The sequence below is a fragment of the Hippocampus zosterae genome, chromosome 8 (assembly GCF_025434085.1).
Source record: "Hippocampus zosterae strain Florida chromosome 8, ASM2543408v3, whole genome shotgun sequence".
Lineage (NCBI taxonomy): Eukaryota > Metazoa > Chordata > Actinopteri > Syngnathiformes > Syngnathidae > Hippocampus > Hippocampus zosterae.
The window spans coordinates 2,936,882-2,954,517 of NC_067458.1; the positions used below are offsets into that span (position 1 = coordinate 2,936,882).

At 42.5% G+C, this 17,636-nt stretch overlaps 2 protein-coding genes across 7 annotated transcripts in view; both read right to left on the reverse strand.

The window, feature by feature from the left end:
• The window catches only part of nlgn1 (neuroligin 1), a 139,112-nt gene extending 138,613 nt beyond the window's left edge, over window positions 1-499 (reverse strand). Inside the window, exon 1 of one of the 4 annotated variants that reach the window (XM_052073381.1) lies at window positions 1-493. This exon is cut by the window's left edge and continues 86 nt beyond it. The gene's annotated coding sequence lies outside the window, so the exon portion shown is untranslated. The other 3 variants (XM_052073382.1, XM_052073384.1, XM_052073385.1) reach the window with 3 other exon arrangements.
• Window positions 500-8,702: 8,203 nt separating this feature from the next.
• ect2 (epithelial cell transforming 2) overlaps window positions 8,703-17,636 on the reverse strand; it is a 103,760-nt gene continuing 94,826 nt past the window's right edge. For all 3 annotated transcript variants that reach the window (XM_052073361.1, XM_052073359.1, XM_052073360.1), the window contains 2 exons: window positions 16,065-16,193; window positions 8,703-8,999 (listed from right to left, as the gene is read on the reverse strand). In XM_052073361.1, coding sequence (XP_051929321.1) covers window positions 8,787-8,999; window positions 16,065-16,193 — 342 coding nt within the window. In that variant the 3' untranslated portion in view covers window positions 8,703-8,786. The remainder of the gene's footprint in view (window positions 9,000-16,064; window positions 16,194-17,636) is intronic.

The window sequence follows — 17,636 nt, forward strand, 5'->3', positions numbered from 1 at the left end:
CATAGCCCGTGAGAAATACAAGGATGAAACGTTAGAAATAAGAAACCTCAAAACAATGGCTTCAAATAAAGGCAGTGGCGGGCCAAAAAAAAGATATTCCACTTCATTTAAAAAAATCAGTGGTTAATCGCATCCGTCTCATTGATTCACGTCGATATCAACAATTACATTCAACGACGAGCTCACGGCCAATAAGCATCTGAGGGTTTGACGCACAAACAGTCTCCTTCAGAAATGGCGGTGATGCTGGAAAGAAGAACGGGAATCCACTCCCACCGCCGTCTGCTCCTCACGATACTTGGCTGATTTTAAATAATAAATAAATAAACAAACCTTTCTCCTCTATCTACAGTTTTAATGCGCGCAGCGGTTGGGAGTGAATTACGTCACAAGAGCGTGCTTCGCCCGAAGAATAAGAATTATGTAAATTCTAGTCTTCTGGTTATATGTACGCACTGTATTACTGCATGTAAATGAATCTTACTGCAACGATGTGTGGAAAAAAAAAGCAACAGCCTTTCCATTCATTCCTTCTTTCGTTCTCACCACCGGTTATACTGCACAGTGTGCCGTGTGGGGCTGGAGAGATGGACAACACCCTGAATTGGTCGCCAGTCAGTCACGGGGCACATGTAGAGACGAACAGCCATTCACACCCACATCCAAGCTGTCACTGAGTGGGAACCGATCCGTCAGTCAAATCTACCATTGTTTTATTATTACTAATCCACACCCACACTCACACCTTGGGCCAATTTAGAGCAGGGGTGCTCAAACTTTTTGGATCGAAGATCTACTTTTCGATCACAGCTAACCTCCCGGGATCTACCCTTACCGGCACGCGCGTGCACACGCACGCACACACAAACACACGCACACGCACGCCCTGATGAGAAACAGCCTGAAACTGAGGCATGCGACGCACTTTTGCAGCCTGTTACCTATCGTAGCTCACACGTACCGTTTTAAAGTGCTTCCCTGGGCCCTCCTAGATTCCTATTCTTTGCTCGTGCCCTCTGCGAATTGTACACGAAGCAAACTCTGAATGAGAATAATGACGATAAAAGATAGAGCGCAACAGTTCTGATCACAAGCTGCAATTGCAGACTGCTGAGAGCTAACAACTTCCGGTGACGTAATCACGTGCCACCGTAAATTCAAGATTTACCTGCTTTATTTTATTTTCAAATAATTTTTGGGTGAACATGAGAATGATAAGATGATTAGGGTGCAGTGTACATTAACACAAAAAATATATTACAGTGCACTCCGCTTAATAGAACACCATTGGGCCGAAGCGCTTCTGTTCTACTAAGCGGAGTTTCTATTAACCGGAGATGGTCATCAGACACGTCGACGACCAAGTTATGCACGCAGAAAAACCCCTGCTGACGAGTTAGAAGAGATATTTCGACTGCGGACGTCCATATCTTTAATCAACCAACACTGCTTCAGTCAAACATCTCAAACCACGAGAAAAATTTCGTTACTTTTGTCTGGAAACAGGAGTCCGTAATTTTGCGGTTGACTTCCCTCTCAATGCGCTGGATAAGAGGGAAGTCCTGGAAACCGCGGGCGTACAATCCTTCTGAGAATCTGGCAATGTATCGTATCGTCTGAGTATGTCCTTCTTATCCGCAGGTGATAGCCCTCATCTCTTGAATTAAGTTGAAGCCATTGTGACGTGCGTGTGTCTATGTGTGGAGTGACGCGTGCTACCTGTTATACGGCTAGAACTACACATTGCGCAACATTGTATGGCGTAATCGTAGGCGCAACAGCATAGCAGTGGTATCGCGTTTTCTCGCGATAGTGGTATCGCGATGGCTACACTTCGAAAACCACTAGTTTACAATTTTCATTGCTTACGGCCTGTTCTATTAAGCGGAGATCTGTTCTACTAAGCGGAGTATCTTTATAGGAAATTGCATTAGGCAAATCAGTTCCAGAGCCTTTTGCTCTATTAAGCGGATTACTCTATTAACCAGAGTTCTATTAAGCGGAGTGCACTGTATTAACATGTACAAAGACACACAAATGGTTGTTTGTTTTTTTTCTCCTTGACACTCCTCGGATCTACTTGGGACCTGTCTTCGATCTACCGGTAGATCAGGATCTACCTAATGAGCACCCCTGATTTAGAGCATCCAATCAGCCTGCCATGCATGTTTTTGGAATGTGGGAGGAAACCGGAGCACCCGGAGAAAACCCACGCAAGCCCGGGGGAACATGCAAACTCCACACAGGGAGGCCGGAGCTGGAATCCTACCTCTGCACTGTGAAGCCGACGTGCTAAACACTGGACTACCGGGGCACCCTTCATCATTATTCATATTATTAGGTGACACCGTCAACGATAAGTTAGCACATCCGCCTCCTAGAGGAGAGGTCATGGGGTTGATTCCAGGCACCCCACCTTCCTGTGTGGGCTTTGCATGTTCCCCCATGCGTGCTTGAGTTTTCTCCAGGTACTCAGGCTTCCTCCCACGTTCCAAAAGCTTGCCTGGTAGTTTAATGGATTGTGGGTGTGAATTGTTGTTTGTCTATGTATGCCCTGCGACCAGCTGGCAACCAGTTCAGGATGTCCCCCGAGTGCCCGAAAACACACCCGACTTAACATGTCATTTAGTTCCTACTCAGGAAACTGAGGTCTTTTAGGGGTCAGGGGTCGCTCCTTAAGACTCTCTATAACTCGGTGGTGGCCTCGGCCATCCATTATGGCATTGTCTGCTGGTCAGGCAGCATCTCAGCCCGGGACAGAAAGAGACTGGAGCGACTGGTGAGGAAGGCCAGGTCTGTCCTGGGCTGCTCTCTTGACACTCTGGTGGAGGTGGGCAACAGAAGGATGCTAACTAAGCTAAAAGCTATGATGAACAGTCCCTCCCACCCTCTCCAGCCCGCCCTGACAGCACTAGGTAGCTCCTTCAGCCAGAGACTGTTACACCCGCGCTGCAAGGAGAGATACCGACGGTCGTTCCTACCGACTGCTGTCAGGCTGCTGAATAAAAATAAAAATAATAATAATAATAATAATAATTAAATGATGTGAAAAACAATTGTAAATAGCACTGCGATTTATCCATTTTGTATTTATATTGCACTTAATTGAACGGTGTTTTTTTTTTCTTCTTTCTTCTCTCTACCCACATTCTTGCTGCTGGAGGCTGTAAATTTCCCCATTGTGGGACAAATAAAGGATATCTTAGTTAAGACACGCCCACTTGTCCATCACTGGCTGAAGATGATCGCATTACATTGCTTGTCCAGTCAGTGCTGCAGGAAAGTTAGTTTGCTCGGTCGTCAAAGTGTGACTGTCGCGATAGTACATCCTGTGATTTTTTTTGGGGGGCGGAAGGGATGTTTTAATACATGCTATGTCGAGCAAAAAAAAGAAAGCGGTCAGACGAATATGTACAACATGCACACAGAATGTGATGGGACTCTGCGTCCTATCTGCCTGATTTGTCATAACAAGTTGATCAACTCTCATTTCGCACCGGCAAAACTGAAGGAACACTTCTTAAATCATAGTTTTATATTTCAGTAAGGGTTCGGTGTATGTGCATACGAACTGGTTGGGTTTTGTACCTTTAACGAGGTTAAGAACCACTGTACTAGTATGTAAGGTTCTGATCGTTTGCTATGACTAGCTGAAGATGACGGGAAGACACAGTACAAAATAAACAAACAAAGCATTTCAGTATAACAAGTAACAGCTGAGGCGGCCCGGTGGTCGACATTGGCCTCACAGTGCAGAGGTGCGGATAAAATTCCGGCTCCGGCCTCCCTATGTGGAGTTTACATGTTCTTTCAGTGCTTGCGTGGGTTTTCTCTGGGTACTCCGGTTTCTTCCCACATTCCAAAAACATGCATGGCAGGTTAATGGAACATCCGAGGTGCGAGTGTGAGCATGGACTGTTGTTCATCTGTGTGCTCCAGCACGGCCCGCATCCCTTATAAGCGCATCAGGAGGGATGGAAGTAACAGCTGGAGTAAAAATGAACGGTTTGTTTGTTATTTATGAGAGTTATTTATGAGTTTGTTTGTACATTATGAGAATCAAAGGGGGGGAGAGGAGGCAGTGATGAAATGAATGTGATTTTTGGCGATTGATAGTCCGTTTGCAATCTAACTGACTCAACCATGTGAGTAGATCCACTTGTATGTTCACCTTTTAGCAGAGGAAGGAGAATAGACATGGGGATGGAATATAACATGTATTAGCTTTGCCCAATCCACCCCACAATGTTAAGCATATGTTGAGTGATTTTCAAAAAAGGCCTAATTGCTTGTTTTTGTCATTTTCCAGACAAAATCCACAGTTCGCTTCATATACGGGTTATGTGGTCACATTTTTTAAGCTTGGTATACATTGATTATTAGGAAAATCTATTCTTTTTTCAAATTGTAAATTTAGGTTTAAACCGAACAAAGAGAGTTTGACATCTGACCAGTGCCATACAATCAGGGCCTTCACAGCCTTCTGTGGGGGCCTCAAGACCTTCAAAAGCCCTGAGCTACCTTTACGCCTTGCAGAAAATTTTAATCATTTATTTCCAACAGTCTATTGTCTTCACTTCAAAGTTGTGCCTTGGCTGTGCAGCTTCCGGTTGTTTCTGGGTTAATTATTATTATGATCATTAATTTGTGCAATCACATCTCAGTTCGATAAAATTAATCTGACAGCCCTCGGCATTCAATGCCAAAAATGGTGGGCCATGCCACACACACTGTGGAAATGTTATAATTATTATTGTTGTAAACTATCTGAACAATTTAGATTCAATCACTCTGTCACCATTCTCTGCCCATTTTTGCATGGTCTGACTGGGGGATCAGAGCTGTTCCAGTGGAGTTCATAATTATTGTATGTGAAGGTGAGCAGAAAAGGACTCATCTTGGACATTATCAGGTCCAAGCAGTGAACGCAGGTATTATTGTTATAGTGAATCACAGAATTTTAGGCACTCTAATGTCCACACCCTTTGCCGAAAAGTCACAATATTTGGCGTGGAGCATGAATTTCATGAGGGTTTTCTGACAAATTTTCAGTTTGATTCATTCAACGGGCACCGTGGATGACATTAAAATGTACAAAAATGACATTTATAGTCATCACTAGGTGGCGCTGTTTGTATATTAGAATATTATACAGATTTCTTCAGGGCATGAAATTATGACCCCTGGAGTTGTGCAAAATTGGACATTCAAATATTCAAAGCTCACTTCTTGTACAAAAAAGTAAACTGCAATCATAGTTTAAAATGAACATTTCATGGTGTTACATGTGCCCGCCAATTTTCGGAGGCCAATGGTCAATCGTACCAGGATTGGTTATTTTTCCACTCTCGGTGGCGGTGCACAGCATTTTGTTTTCTTCATTTATGACAACTTTAAAATCTCACATTTTACACCTGGGTCGATGAGCGTGCAAGGTTTGTTTAGTTTTCATGCATAGACATTACAGTCCCGCAAATTGTAATGATTCACCATGACAAGAATACCTGCTTTAACTTGACATCGCCCAACTTATTTTTCAAAGTAGTGATCATACCCTCTAATGCAGGGGTGCTCAAACTTTTTGGACCGAAGATCTACTTTTCAATCAACTAACCTCCCGGGATCTACCCTTACCGGCACGCGCACACGCGCGTACGCCGTGATGAGAAACAGCCTGAAACTGAGGCATGCAACGCATTTTTGCAGCCTGTTAAATATCGTAGCTCACACGTACTGTTTTAAAGTGCTTCCCTGGGCCCTCCAAGAGTCCTATTCTTTGCTCGTGCACTCGGTGAATTGTACACGAAGCAAACTCTGAATGAGAATCATGACGATAAAAGATGGAGCGCAATTTTTTTTTTGTGAAAATGAGACTGATAAGATGATTAGTGTGCAGTGTATATTAACACAAAAAAATATATATTACTAACATGTACAAAGACACAAATGGTTGATTGTTCTTTTTCTCCTCGACACTCCTCGGATCTACTTGGGACCTGTCTTAGATCTACCGGTAGATCAGGATCTACCTAATGGGCACCCCTGTTCTAGGCTATGTGGCCTGTTCACACTTCTCTGTTTAATAACACGCGTTCTGCCTCAATCCCATCGTTGAATAAAATGTTTTGCACTTATAAGTCATTAAAAATAATCGATAATAATAATTATTATTATTAAATAAATCCGTCCAAGAGGGACAAAAATATGTTCCAGGTTTCTTAGCATTCGGGCAATGTTGCTCTCTAGCTTCAGAGAAAAATAAATAAATAATCACAGCAGATGATTGGTCTCTTTTTTTTTTTTTGCTTTGATGTGGAGTATTTTATGGATGCAGGTGACTCAAACCACTTCACGACAAATTGCATATTGGCAGACATAAGCAAATATTCTTCAAAAATGAAGCTTCAAGCTGTTTATTGCCACACTCACTCAGCTGAAGGCTACTGTCAAACAAGATCAAAGTGACTACATAGCCTCTGATGCCTGAGTGTTAACAGACAATTGGAAACTTTATAGATCTACGCAGGGGGTGCCCATTACGTTGATCGCGATCGACCGGTAGTTCGCTGACTAGTCGATCGCTAGTCAGACTAGTCGAAGGGTGTATATTAACACAAAAAAAAATATATTACTAACATGTACAAAGACACAAATGGTTGATTGTTCTTTTTCTCCTCGACACTCCTCGGATCTACTTGGGACCTGTCTTAGATCTACCGGTAGATCAGGATCTACCTAATGGGCACCCCTGTTCTAGGCTATGTGGCCTGTTCACACTTCTCTGTTTAATAACACGCGTTCTGCCTCAATCCCATCGTTGAATAAAATGTTTTGCACTTATAAGTCATTAAAAATAATCGATAATAATAATAATTATTATTAAATAAATCCGTCCAAGAGGGACAAAAATATGTTCCAAATATGTTCCAGGTTTCTTTTTTTTGCTTTGATGTGGAGTATTTTATGGATGCAGGTGACTCAAACCACTTCACGACAAATTGCATATTGGCAGACATAAGCAAATATTCTTCAAAAATGAAGCTTCAAGCTGTTTATTGCCACACTCACTCAGCTGAAGGCTACTGTCAAACAAGATCAAAGTGACTACATAGCCTCTGATGCCTGAGTGTTAACAGACAATTGGAAACTTTATAGATCTACGCAGGGGGTGCCCATTACGTTGATCGCGATCGACCGGTAGTTCGCTGACTAGTCGATCGCTAGTCAGACTAGTCGAAGGGTGTTGAGGAGAAAAAAAAACAAACATTTATGTATCTTTGTCCATGTTAGTGATAATTTTTGTGTTAATATACACTGCACCCTAACCATCCTATCAGTCTCATTTACACAAAAAGTATTTAAAAAATAAAATGAAGCAGGTAAATCTTTAACCTAAGGTGGCGTGTGACCTGCGTCACCGGAAGTTGTTACCGCTCAGCAGTTTGCAATTGTAGCTTGTGATCGGAGCTGTTGCGCCATATCTTTTATCGTTATCATTATTTTCATTCAGTTTGTTTCGTGTACAATTCACCAGGCGTACAGGTAAAAAATAGGAATCTGGAGGGCCGAGAGAAGCATTTTAAAACGGTAAGTGTGAGCTACAATTGTTAACAGGTTGCCAAAGGCATGCCTCCGCGTCAGGCTGTTCCTCATCATGACGTGTGTGCATATGTGCATGCATGTGCACGGCAATGGGTCGATCGCAGGAGGTTGGTTGATCAAAAATTAGATCTTCGGTCAAAAAAGTTTGGGCACCCCTGATCTAAAGACGAACGATTAGTATTTATATGGTAGTGTTATACTTGAAACGGCATATGCCCTACCACACATGGTGCTGTAACATATTCAGGAAAAAAAACCTTCATATTCACAGAAATCACATGGTTCTGTTAGTTGTATCATTCAAGTCTTTTGCAAGGCATGGGAAGACCAAAAGTACTTTTTTTTAAATTCAAGGAGGTGATTTATGTTCTGTCATCCAAACTTTTTTTCCCAAAGTTCCCAAATTAATGGAGACAAATTTGCCTATATATCATAAAATTCAGATTTTTTTAACCCAACATATCAATTACACATTGTGCTTTTCAGCACAAGTTTGACCTCCTCATATTTGTGCTTTTTTTTGGTTAAACTCCAGATTGTATATCAGTGAATATTCTTCCAAAACAGCTATCATCACCAGCAGGTACCCCATGGTCCAGATGATGAGTAATGAAGTTCCTCCAAATCAACACCTTAAAATCTACTTCCTTTATTTTCATATTAAATTGAAAATCAAGAGGATAAAAACACATGGTACTTTAATGTTGTGAACCGGTACTTTAATGTAGTGAACCTGCAGGTTGAGGTCTAAGAGTGCAAAAGTGTTTAAAGGCAAGCTGCAAATATTGTATGAATAGCTCATACACAAACCTACAGTTTGTTCGTTGTTCTTAAACGATAATTGCTCACATCAATCTGTAGAACCTGGGCATGGTTGGTTAAAGGAGAGTCTTCCTTTAGGAACTGGACTCAAGTGCTTCATGAGGTTGCAAGGGCACCTTGGCATCCCTGCATGACTCAGAAGAGGTTCTTCCAATGGTATGAAAAGCTGGGAGCCTTGGGTTTGAACTCTGTAGCCTGAACATGTCCAGAAACGATTGGATCCAAAATATTCACCAAATGTTTTTGAGTTGAGATAAGGGGTGGTTTGGACATTTGGTTGTATGTCTGGGAACAGTCAGGTTTGAAGAAACATATGTTAAGGTATGACTAATAAATGAGATTTGAAAACAAGATTTAGCCTCTTAAGTATTCAGGGGAGAAATTGGAGCATAGGCTTTGGTTTCCCTGGGTAGCCGCGGCAAAGTTTGTGTTGTAAAATGTTGAGCAGGACTGCAGGATGTGAGTGGACAGACAGGAACCCTGGCACTCAGAGGAGGGTTGTCCCAAGAATTAGAGCGTTGCACCATGGTACTGCTTTTGTCATTCAAACTCTGTGTGGAGGCAAAGCTCGACATCTAAAACAAAAGAAAACAAGGGAGACAATGTGTGAGCATTTAAATTAATATCACAATCAATCTGAAAACATTACATTATTCCCATTAAGGGATAAAACAAATGCACAGAACATTGACAACCACAAAAGTCATCAAAACAAATACCCTTGATGCAACATTGTATTTTCTTGACTTCAAGCGACTCAGATCAGATATCAGGCACACTCAAGACCTAATGCTAAACATTTGTGATAATGAACCTTTCTTGCACATCCAGGTGTGGTTTGACAAGGGCAACCGTCACTTTGTTGGCTAGATTCCAAAGTAAAATGTTATTGTGTGCTGACACGCATCTATAACTCCTAAAGCTTATGGAACATTGGATGAAGCTTCCAAACACTCGCCCAAAATGAAGCAGATTCAACTTAGTCATGTATGCAATAGATTCTAGCGGATTGTTGCTTTGCAGCGACTACAATTAAATTAGACAGGAACAAAATTGCTTCGTTATTGTCATGGTAAAATTGTTCAACCAAGACAGCCATGTCATGTTTTTGGAACTGGACAATCCTGAATGGAACTCGAACATTCAGAAGTCAAACACTTCTTTTACTTGTTCACTCTCTTCGTAGTGAGATTAAAAAAAAAATTGGTCTCATAAATTGGTTCTTCAGATGTGTCGATATGGAATTATATTGCAAAACTGTAATGGAAACACATTTTTCGTGCTTCCTTTTGTAATGGGACCCCGTCTATATTTCGTAATCTCACACGGACCGACAGAAATTTCCACAGCAAACCTAGAATCATAAACAGCATTGCCTGAGAGCCAAACATGACTTCAGCACGAACATCGGAAGGGATGCCATGAAAGAAAAGACTATTGTCTCTCATCTTAACTTGAGATGTGGGGTCCAACGTCTTTGTGACCGAATGGGAACAATTTACTTTACCTGTTGAGATTTTTAATTACAGTTTCTTAAAGTGTTATCAATAATTCCACCTCTTGGTTTATTGAGATTGTCCATATTGGAAGTTGTAAGTCCTTGGTGAAGGGGGTTTGAGTCAATTTAAACAGGATGAAAAGAAAGGTATATTTCCTTTCTGGGGAGGGCCCTACTCCATTTCGAGTGTTTCCTGTGCCATTTCTGGCACTGTTGGCAAGACAGGTCAAATCAGGGTTTCCTCGATGGTGAATTTGTCATCCAAGAAACCAACCACAGCTTCAACGAGGTGCTGTTTGATTTGTCTTCAGCAGATCAACAAAACCGAAAGTTTGCTGGAGAATTGGTCAACATAACTCGAAATGAGTCAGCAAGAAACGATTGGTACAACACCTATAGGGAACGTGCATCCTTGACACAGGATACCAGATCCATGTTTGGAATTGCACATGGAGAAGATGATGAAGACAACCACAAAGACTGCCTTCTTTCAAGACTATGGAAAGAAGAGTACAGTAATCCCTCGTTTATCACGGTTAATGGGGACCAAAACAACCCGCGATAAACGAAAATCCGCGAAGTCGCGACCAATTAACATATACAGTACATTAAAAAAAATTGCCTCAAGTGGGCCTTTACGCTTGAGCAGAGCGCACTAACACACGCACACACAAACACACACACACACACACAAACGCACGCACGCACTGACGCGCACACACTTGCAGCATCGTAAACAACACTTCGACACTGATGAAAGATCAAAGAGTAACCCACGTGATAAGACAGAAAGAAGATGCACACAGCGAATCAACATGGCTTTACATCTTCTCAGCCCCCTCCTCACCCCACTGTATATGTTGCTCTATGTGACGCACTGTTGTTTTGCTGACTTTCCCTGCTTCTCGTGGACCGTTTGCAGACTTTTTGCAAACGGGACTTGTGCAACGGAAAATCCGCGATGCACCGAAGCCGCGATAAATGAACCGCGAAATAGCGAGGGATCACTGTATTGTATTTTCACGCCCATACGGCGCACCATATTAAAAGGCAGTAGTGTCAGTTACAGGTGCTATTTCTGTATTTAACATACACAATATGCAATGTGTCATTGGACGTTAGGCATTGTAAAACGCTAGCTTAAAAAAAGGTAGAATGCACGCGGGAGCATATCAGAGCTTGGGTGGAGTTTATTGAAGTATTTAACAATATACTCAGGTTATTTTTTGACCAATCCCCATCCTCAAATCAATCCAAATCCTAGTCTTCCGTATTCGAAATGAACAGCCGGGCAAGTTCACAACAGAGTCTGTCTGGCTGCCATGCGGCTCCTCAGAAATGATGCCGGCTTATGCGAAAGATCGAACAACAGTGCAAAGCAGGCACAATCAATTCACAAATTGTGGCGTAACTTGCCTGGCACTGACGACCTAGCAGAGAGGCAGGATACCAAGAGCATTCATAAGTGCCATTTAATAAAACAAATACATAATGTAGCCCAATACTCAATTATTTCATCTAATTTGGGGTACTGTAATTTCCCCACTAAACGGTGCACCGGATTATGAGGTTCAATGAATAGCCTATTTTGACATGTTTTCATATATTGAAAGCACAGCATTATAAGACGCAACCTACAATGCATCCACTAGATGGAGCTACGCTCAAGGAAAGGCCAACAGAAAGATCACATGTCAGTAAAATGTATTTAAGGAAGCAGCGACACAGTTAACTTAATTCTCTTGCTGTTGCTCTATTTCCATGTTCAACTGCGTAACTGTCGCCTTGAGTTTGAACTCTGCGTTGAAAGCATGTTTCCAGCAAGGAACCATTTTGGGATCTACATACTACTGTAATGACCATACACAAGGCGCATCGGATTTTAAGGCGCAGTGTGAGCTTTTAAGAAAATGGAAAAAAGGGTAACTTACAGTTGCGCCTTTTAGTGCGGAAAATATGGAAAGTTAATCAATTACTAAAATATTTGTGAGTGCTGCTGAGCTACTGTCTAAACCTTATATTGTCATATTTCCATCCATCCATCAATCATCTACCGCTTATCAGGGGCCAGGTCGCGGGGGCAACAGCTTTAGCAGGGAAGCCCAGACCTCCCTGTCCCTAGCTACTTCTTCCAGCTCTCCCCGGGGGATCCCGAGACGTTCCCAGGCCAGCTGGGTGACAGTCTCTCCAGCATGTCCTGGGTCTTCCTCGGGGTCTCCTTCCGGTAGGACATGCCCGGAACACCTCACCAGGGAGGCGCTCAGGAGGCATCCGAATTAGATGCCCAAGCCACCTCATCTGGCTCCTCTCGATGTGGAGGAGAAGCGGCTCGACTCTGAGCCCCTCCCGGATGACCGAGCTTCTCACCTTATCTCTAAGGGAGAGCCCGGACACCCTGCGGTGAAAACTCATTTCGGCCGCTTGTATCCGGGATCTCGTTCTTTCGGTCACGACCCATAGCTCGTGACCATAGATGAGGGTTGGGGCGTAGATCGACCGGTAAATTGAGAGCTTCGCCCTTTTGGCTCAGCTCTTTCTTCACCACGACAGACCGAGCTCCAAGGATCATTGGGACACACAAACCCAGCCAATGTCCAGCGGTTGGAGTTCTTTAATCAAGCCTCCGGGAATAACGGCAAGCGCAGAGTTCATTTGCTTGACTTGTTTTTTCACCGCTGCTGTGAGATGGGCACGCATGCCAAAAGCATAACCGTTGGCTTTAAGTTTGAACTGAGCTTCGTAGGCGTGTCTCTTTGTCGAATTTATTTTCGGGCGTTCTTAGAAACCAAAACCGAAGTTGTTTTGCAACGATGCACATTGCCACACTCTATACAGGTGTTGGTACCTGCTTGCGGCGTCCCTTTAGCGTCCACTTACACGCCCACCCTTCACCCATTGGCGGACAGCTCCCCAGCATGCCTGTCCTCTCTCACATCTGACGCCCCCCGCCCCCTCTCTCTTTCTCCATATATGTGTGTATATATACACGCCCACCCTTCCCTGTTTGGCCGACTTTCCCGCATGCCTGGCCACAGTCACTTTCGCCTTTTCTCTATATAAACAGCGTGTTGGCTGTCAGTCAAATTTCGGAACTCAGCGCATACAAAAGACGCTCCGCATCATAAGGCATCCTGTCCATTTTGGAGAAAATTTAAGACTTTTAATGGCGCCTTAAAGTCGTGAAAATACGGTAATTTAATAAATCCCTTGCTTCAGGTCACTAGTATTAACCTGCGAAAAAATTGCTTCTTAAAATTAGGAAGTTGCTCCTCAAATAGTCATTAATTAGCAAAACTGCTCTTGAAAGAAAAAGTATATTTCGAGTCTTTTACGTGCTATGCTGAGTAAGGGGCAATCCAGGAGAAGAGAGGAAGTTAATTTTCATCCCCCACTTCCTTGTTTTAAACGATTCACACATCATTCGCCAGAATAATCTTAGGACATATTGTAATGCGCCTCTTTTCGTTCTAAATGTGGAGATGTGATTCTGCTGCTGCTCAATGCAGCCGTAGATCTACTTCAGAGGTATACAGTGGGGCAAATAGGTATTTAGTCAACCGCCAATTGTGCAAGTTCTCCTACTTGAAAAGATTAGAGAGGCCTGTAATTGTCAACGTGGGTAAAGCTCAAGCATGAGAGACAGAATGTGGGGAAAAAAACTCTGAAAATTACATTGTTGTTGATGATTTTGAAAGAATTAATTGCAAATTAGAGTGGAAAATAAGTATTTGGTCAAGACCAAAAGTCTGAATACTTTGTTATGTACCCTTTGTTGGCAATAACGGAGGCCAAACGTTTTCTGTAACTCTTCACAATCTTTTCACACACTGTTGCTGGTATTTTGGCCCATTCCTCCAGGCAGATCTCCTCTAGAGCAGTGATGTTTTGGGGCTGTCGTTGGGCAACACGGACTTTCAACTCCCGCCACAGATTTTCTATGGGGTTGAGAACTGGAAACTGGGTAGGCCACTCCAGGACCATGAAATGCTTCTTACGAAGCCACTCCTTTGTTGCCCTGGCATATCATATGCTAATGTTGGCTATTTATTCACATTTGTTTTAATTCAGTGTCTTAGCTCCTGTTTCACTCATTAGCTGCCATAAGACGTATCTTACCGATTTACTCTCCTGAGTCTGACCAGGGTGAAGGTCGGAGTCTCACTTCAAAGACTGGATGTCGGACCAGGCACCAAAATTATAAATTACCTGATGTTGTACTTGCGTGTAAATTTGAATTTCAATCTGAAGTTTAATCATTCTATTTAGGAAAACTTAATAGTAAATGTGATTTTTTTCCCCAAAAAAGTTTTCACGGATCTGGAAACAAGATGCAATATACATTTTTGTGATTTTTCGTGACCGTCCGGACCCTGTTCATGTGTTTTGGTTGTGTCTGTAGAGACGGTCTCAAAGGTATTCTAAGTGAGCGAAAATAAGTTCACCTTTGTGTCTTAGACATCAGTATACCTATTGAAAGATTGGAAATCTAAGTCAGAGTTGGTGCAAAAAAAGGCGATTCTGCAGCCAAATTTAGGAACATGGGTTCCAAGTTGTCTCGTCCAGATAGGCAGAGGCGTATTGTAAGCAGAAGATGTGGAAAAAAATTGGTAATCCGGAGCCAGGGTTTTGTTGTGAGAAGGTGTGGTGACCATTGGTGCAGATAAAGAGGGAGCCAGAAGTTGCAAAGGGCACATTGAAACAATTCAGGATCAAAGCTCTGTCAGATAAAGTACAAGAACCTGTGATAAGGAAAGGAGAAAAATCACAATAACTATAAAGGCTGGAAAGAGATTTTCAGAGTTTCTGTAGTTATAAAATTTGTCAGTTGTTGCAGAAAGATAAAATCTGGACTTGAAGTTGGATGTTTTATTTGCAAAGTGCACTTGATTCCAAGATGCGTAAGTTGAGCCATTCATCTTCACATCCTGTCTTTTGGCCAGTGTTTAGGCTTTGTTGAGCAAATACATGAGACTTGAAATAACAGCAACGAGGTTCTCAAATGTACGTGGGAGCTCGCCAAACGAGTCTACGTGTGTTTTGTATGCGTGGAGAAATCATTCGACTGTGTCCCTCTGGGAGTTCTGTGGGCTTTGCTTCGGGAGTATAGAGAACCAAAACCACCGAATATGAGCTGTTCGGTCCCTGTACCACCGATAGCAGAGTTTGGTTCGCATTGTCGGCAGAAGTCGGATTCGTTTTACGTGGGATGGGATTCCACCAGCCGAGACGTTGAGGGGGGTATGATTTGGTGGCCTCAGCATTGCATTTCTGGTTGGCAAATGATGTGGTACTGTTGGATTCTTCAAGCTGCTATCAGCAACTCTCACTGGAGAGGTTCGCAGCCGAGTGTGAAGTGGGATGAAAATCCGCCTCGATATCTCACACCATGGTCCTCAGTCGGAAAAGGATGGATTGCCCTCTCTGTGTCTAGGATGTGATCCTGACCCAAGTGGAGGAGTTCAAGAGGGTCATGTTTACAAATGAGAGCAGGATGGAGCAGCATCTGCTGTGATACAGACTGTGTATCTGTGTCGTGTTCAAGGAGCTGAGCCGAAAGGTAAAGTTCTCAATTTTCTGGTTGATCTACATTCCTACCCTCAACAATGGTCACGAGCTGTGAGTCGTAACCCAAAGAACGAGATCACGGATACAAGTCGCCAAACTGAGTTTCTTCCGCATGGTGTTCGCGCTCTCTCAGAGATCGGGTGATGAGCTCCACATTGGTAGTAGCTGTTGTTCCAGGCATGGAACACCTCACATGGGAGGCACCAGGACACGCTGAAGAGACTATGTCTCCCGGTTGGCCTTGGAACACCTTGGGATCTCCCACGAAGAGATGGCTGGGGAGAGGGAAGTCTGGGCTTCCCTGCTAAAGCTAATGCCCTTCAAAACCCAACCCCAGATGAATGGTAGAAAAAGTATGGATGGAGGGCAGTAAACCTAGGACCATCTCAGGATTTAACCGTAAACATGTACCACGGATCATCCCCATTCCTGTTGTTTTCCAACATGCATAACTATTGGCAAATTTAAATTTGAAGATTCTACTGTATCATACACATCTTCAGTTACATCATAACTCAATGGATTTTATAAGCAATCTATCACCAGTTCACCCAAAAAAAAAAAAAAAAAAACTTACAGACAGTGTCGAGCTGCTGTGGTTTTCAGAGTTGAAACATTGTTTTTTATCATCTGGGGTACTGGTGGACATAAATGCCCTCTGGATCACACGCTTTGGAGTCTTTGTGAAAGAAAATGCCCTTGTCACCTAGAACACACAAAATAACCATTATCAAAAAGTTTTTGGGGTACATTTGTCGTGCCATACATTTTAATATACTGTATATATATATATTAGAGCTGTCAGTTTAGCGCGTTTTTATTGGAATTAATTTAAATGAATTTTAACGGGATCAAATTTTTTCTCGCGAGATTAACGCGGCACACGTCACAAGCGGATGTTACGTGCTCTATAAATACACCAGAAACAAAGCAACAAGCGCACCGCAGAAGTCCACGTCCATGTCTGTTTTGCCAGCCATGGCAGCGAGACACCGAAAACGGATACTTAAAGAGTTTATGAATGGAAAGTTTACTTTTAAAAAGTTGCCAGATTGCTCCACTGACAAGACCAGTTACCTGTTCTTCTCTCTCTGTGTATCAATGTATGCCAGTGACGCGATTGTTACTTGTTCGGAACTATTTTGTGTGGAAGGTTACAGCGTTCCGTGTCCATATAAATAGAGCGGGTGGAGCTTCTCTGTGTTCGTCTGACAGTGACAGTGCGCAGCTGTTGTAGCGACCTAGCGAAAATTAAATGTCTCCAGTGTTCTCATCGAACCGAGTGTAGTCATTCGAAATGAGGTCTTCATAAAAACTGTAGAGAGACTTCCGCACAATAAGGACCAACACAATCAACATAGCCTGACTTTGTTAGGGGGAGTGAAACCCGCCTCTTTCAGAATGGTTTGCCCCAGCAGCACGGGGGAAGTGCTTGCGCTTGTTTGTACGGCCAGCAGTTTTGAATACAGCGCCACATAAACACTGGTGTCCGGGTTCTCGTTATTCTCCAACAAACATACAGAAACAGACTGCTGTGTTCAAAGCAAACTTGAGAAAAACTAAGTATGCAACCATGGTTTAAATCCACTATAGGCTGAGTAGTAGTTTACCTTAGATGTGCACTTTATAATGTTATATTGCTCTGTTTTGATTTCATTAAAAAAGCTGTTAAAGCAGTTGTTGTGTGACAAAATATTTTTTTTCACTGTTGTTGATGGACAGTGATATTTTGTGAGAGATTATGTGTGAACAACTGCTCCAAGTGAAAAATGTTCATGTAAAATTGAAAATTGAAATTGTTATTTCAGTAAGTATTTGCATTTGGGCACATAGAAAACTGATTCATGATTCGAAGTTGATGACAGCATTAAAATGGGGAAAAATAGGACAACAAATGTAATAGGAAATTCAGAAACGATAAAAAATGTGTGAGCAATCACGATTAATTTTTTAGTTCATTTGAGTTAATTATGACAGTTGCATTTTTAATTAGATTAAATATTTTAATCGTTTGACAGCTCTAATATATATATATATATATATACACACACACACACACACACATATATAAAAAAATATATATATATATCCTTCATCTTCATCTTCATCTTCCGTACCGCTTGATCCTCACTAGGGTCGCGGGGGGTGC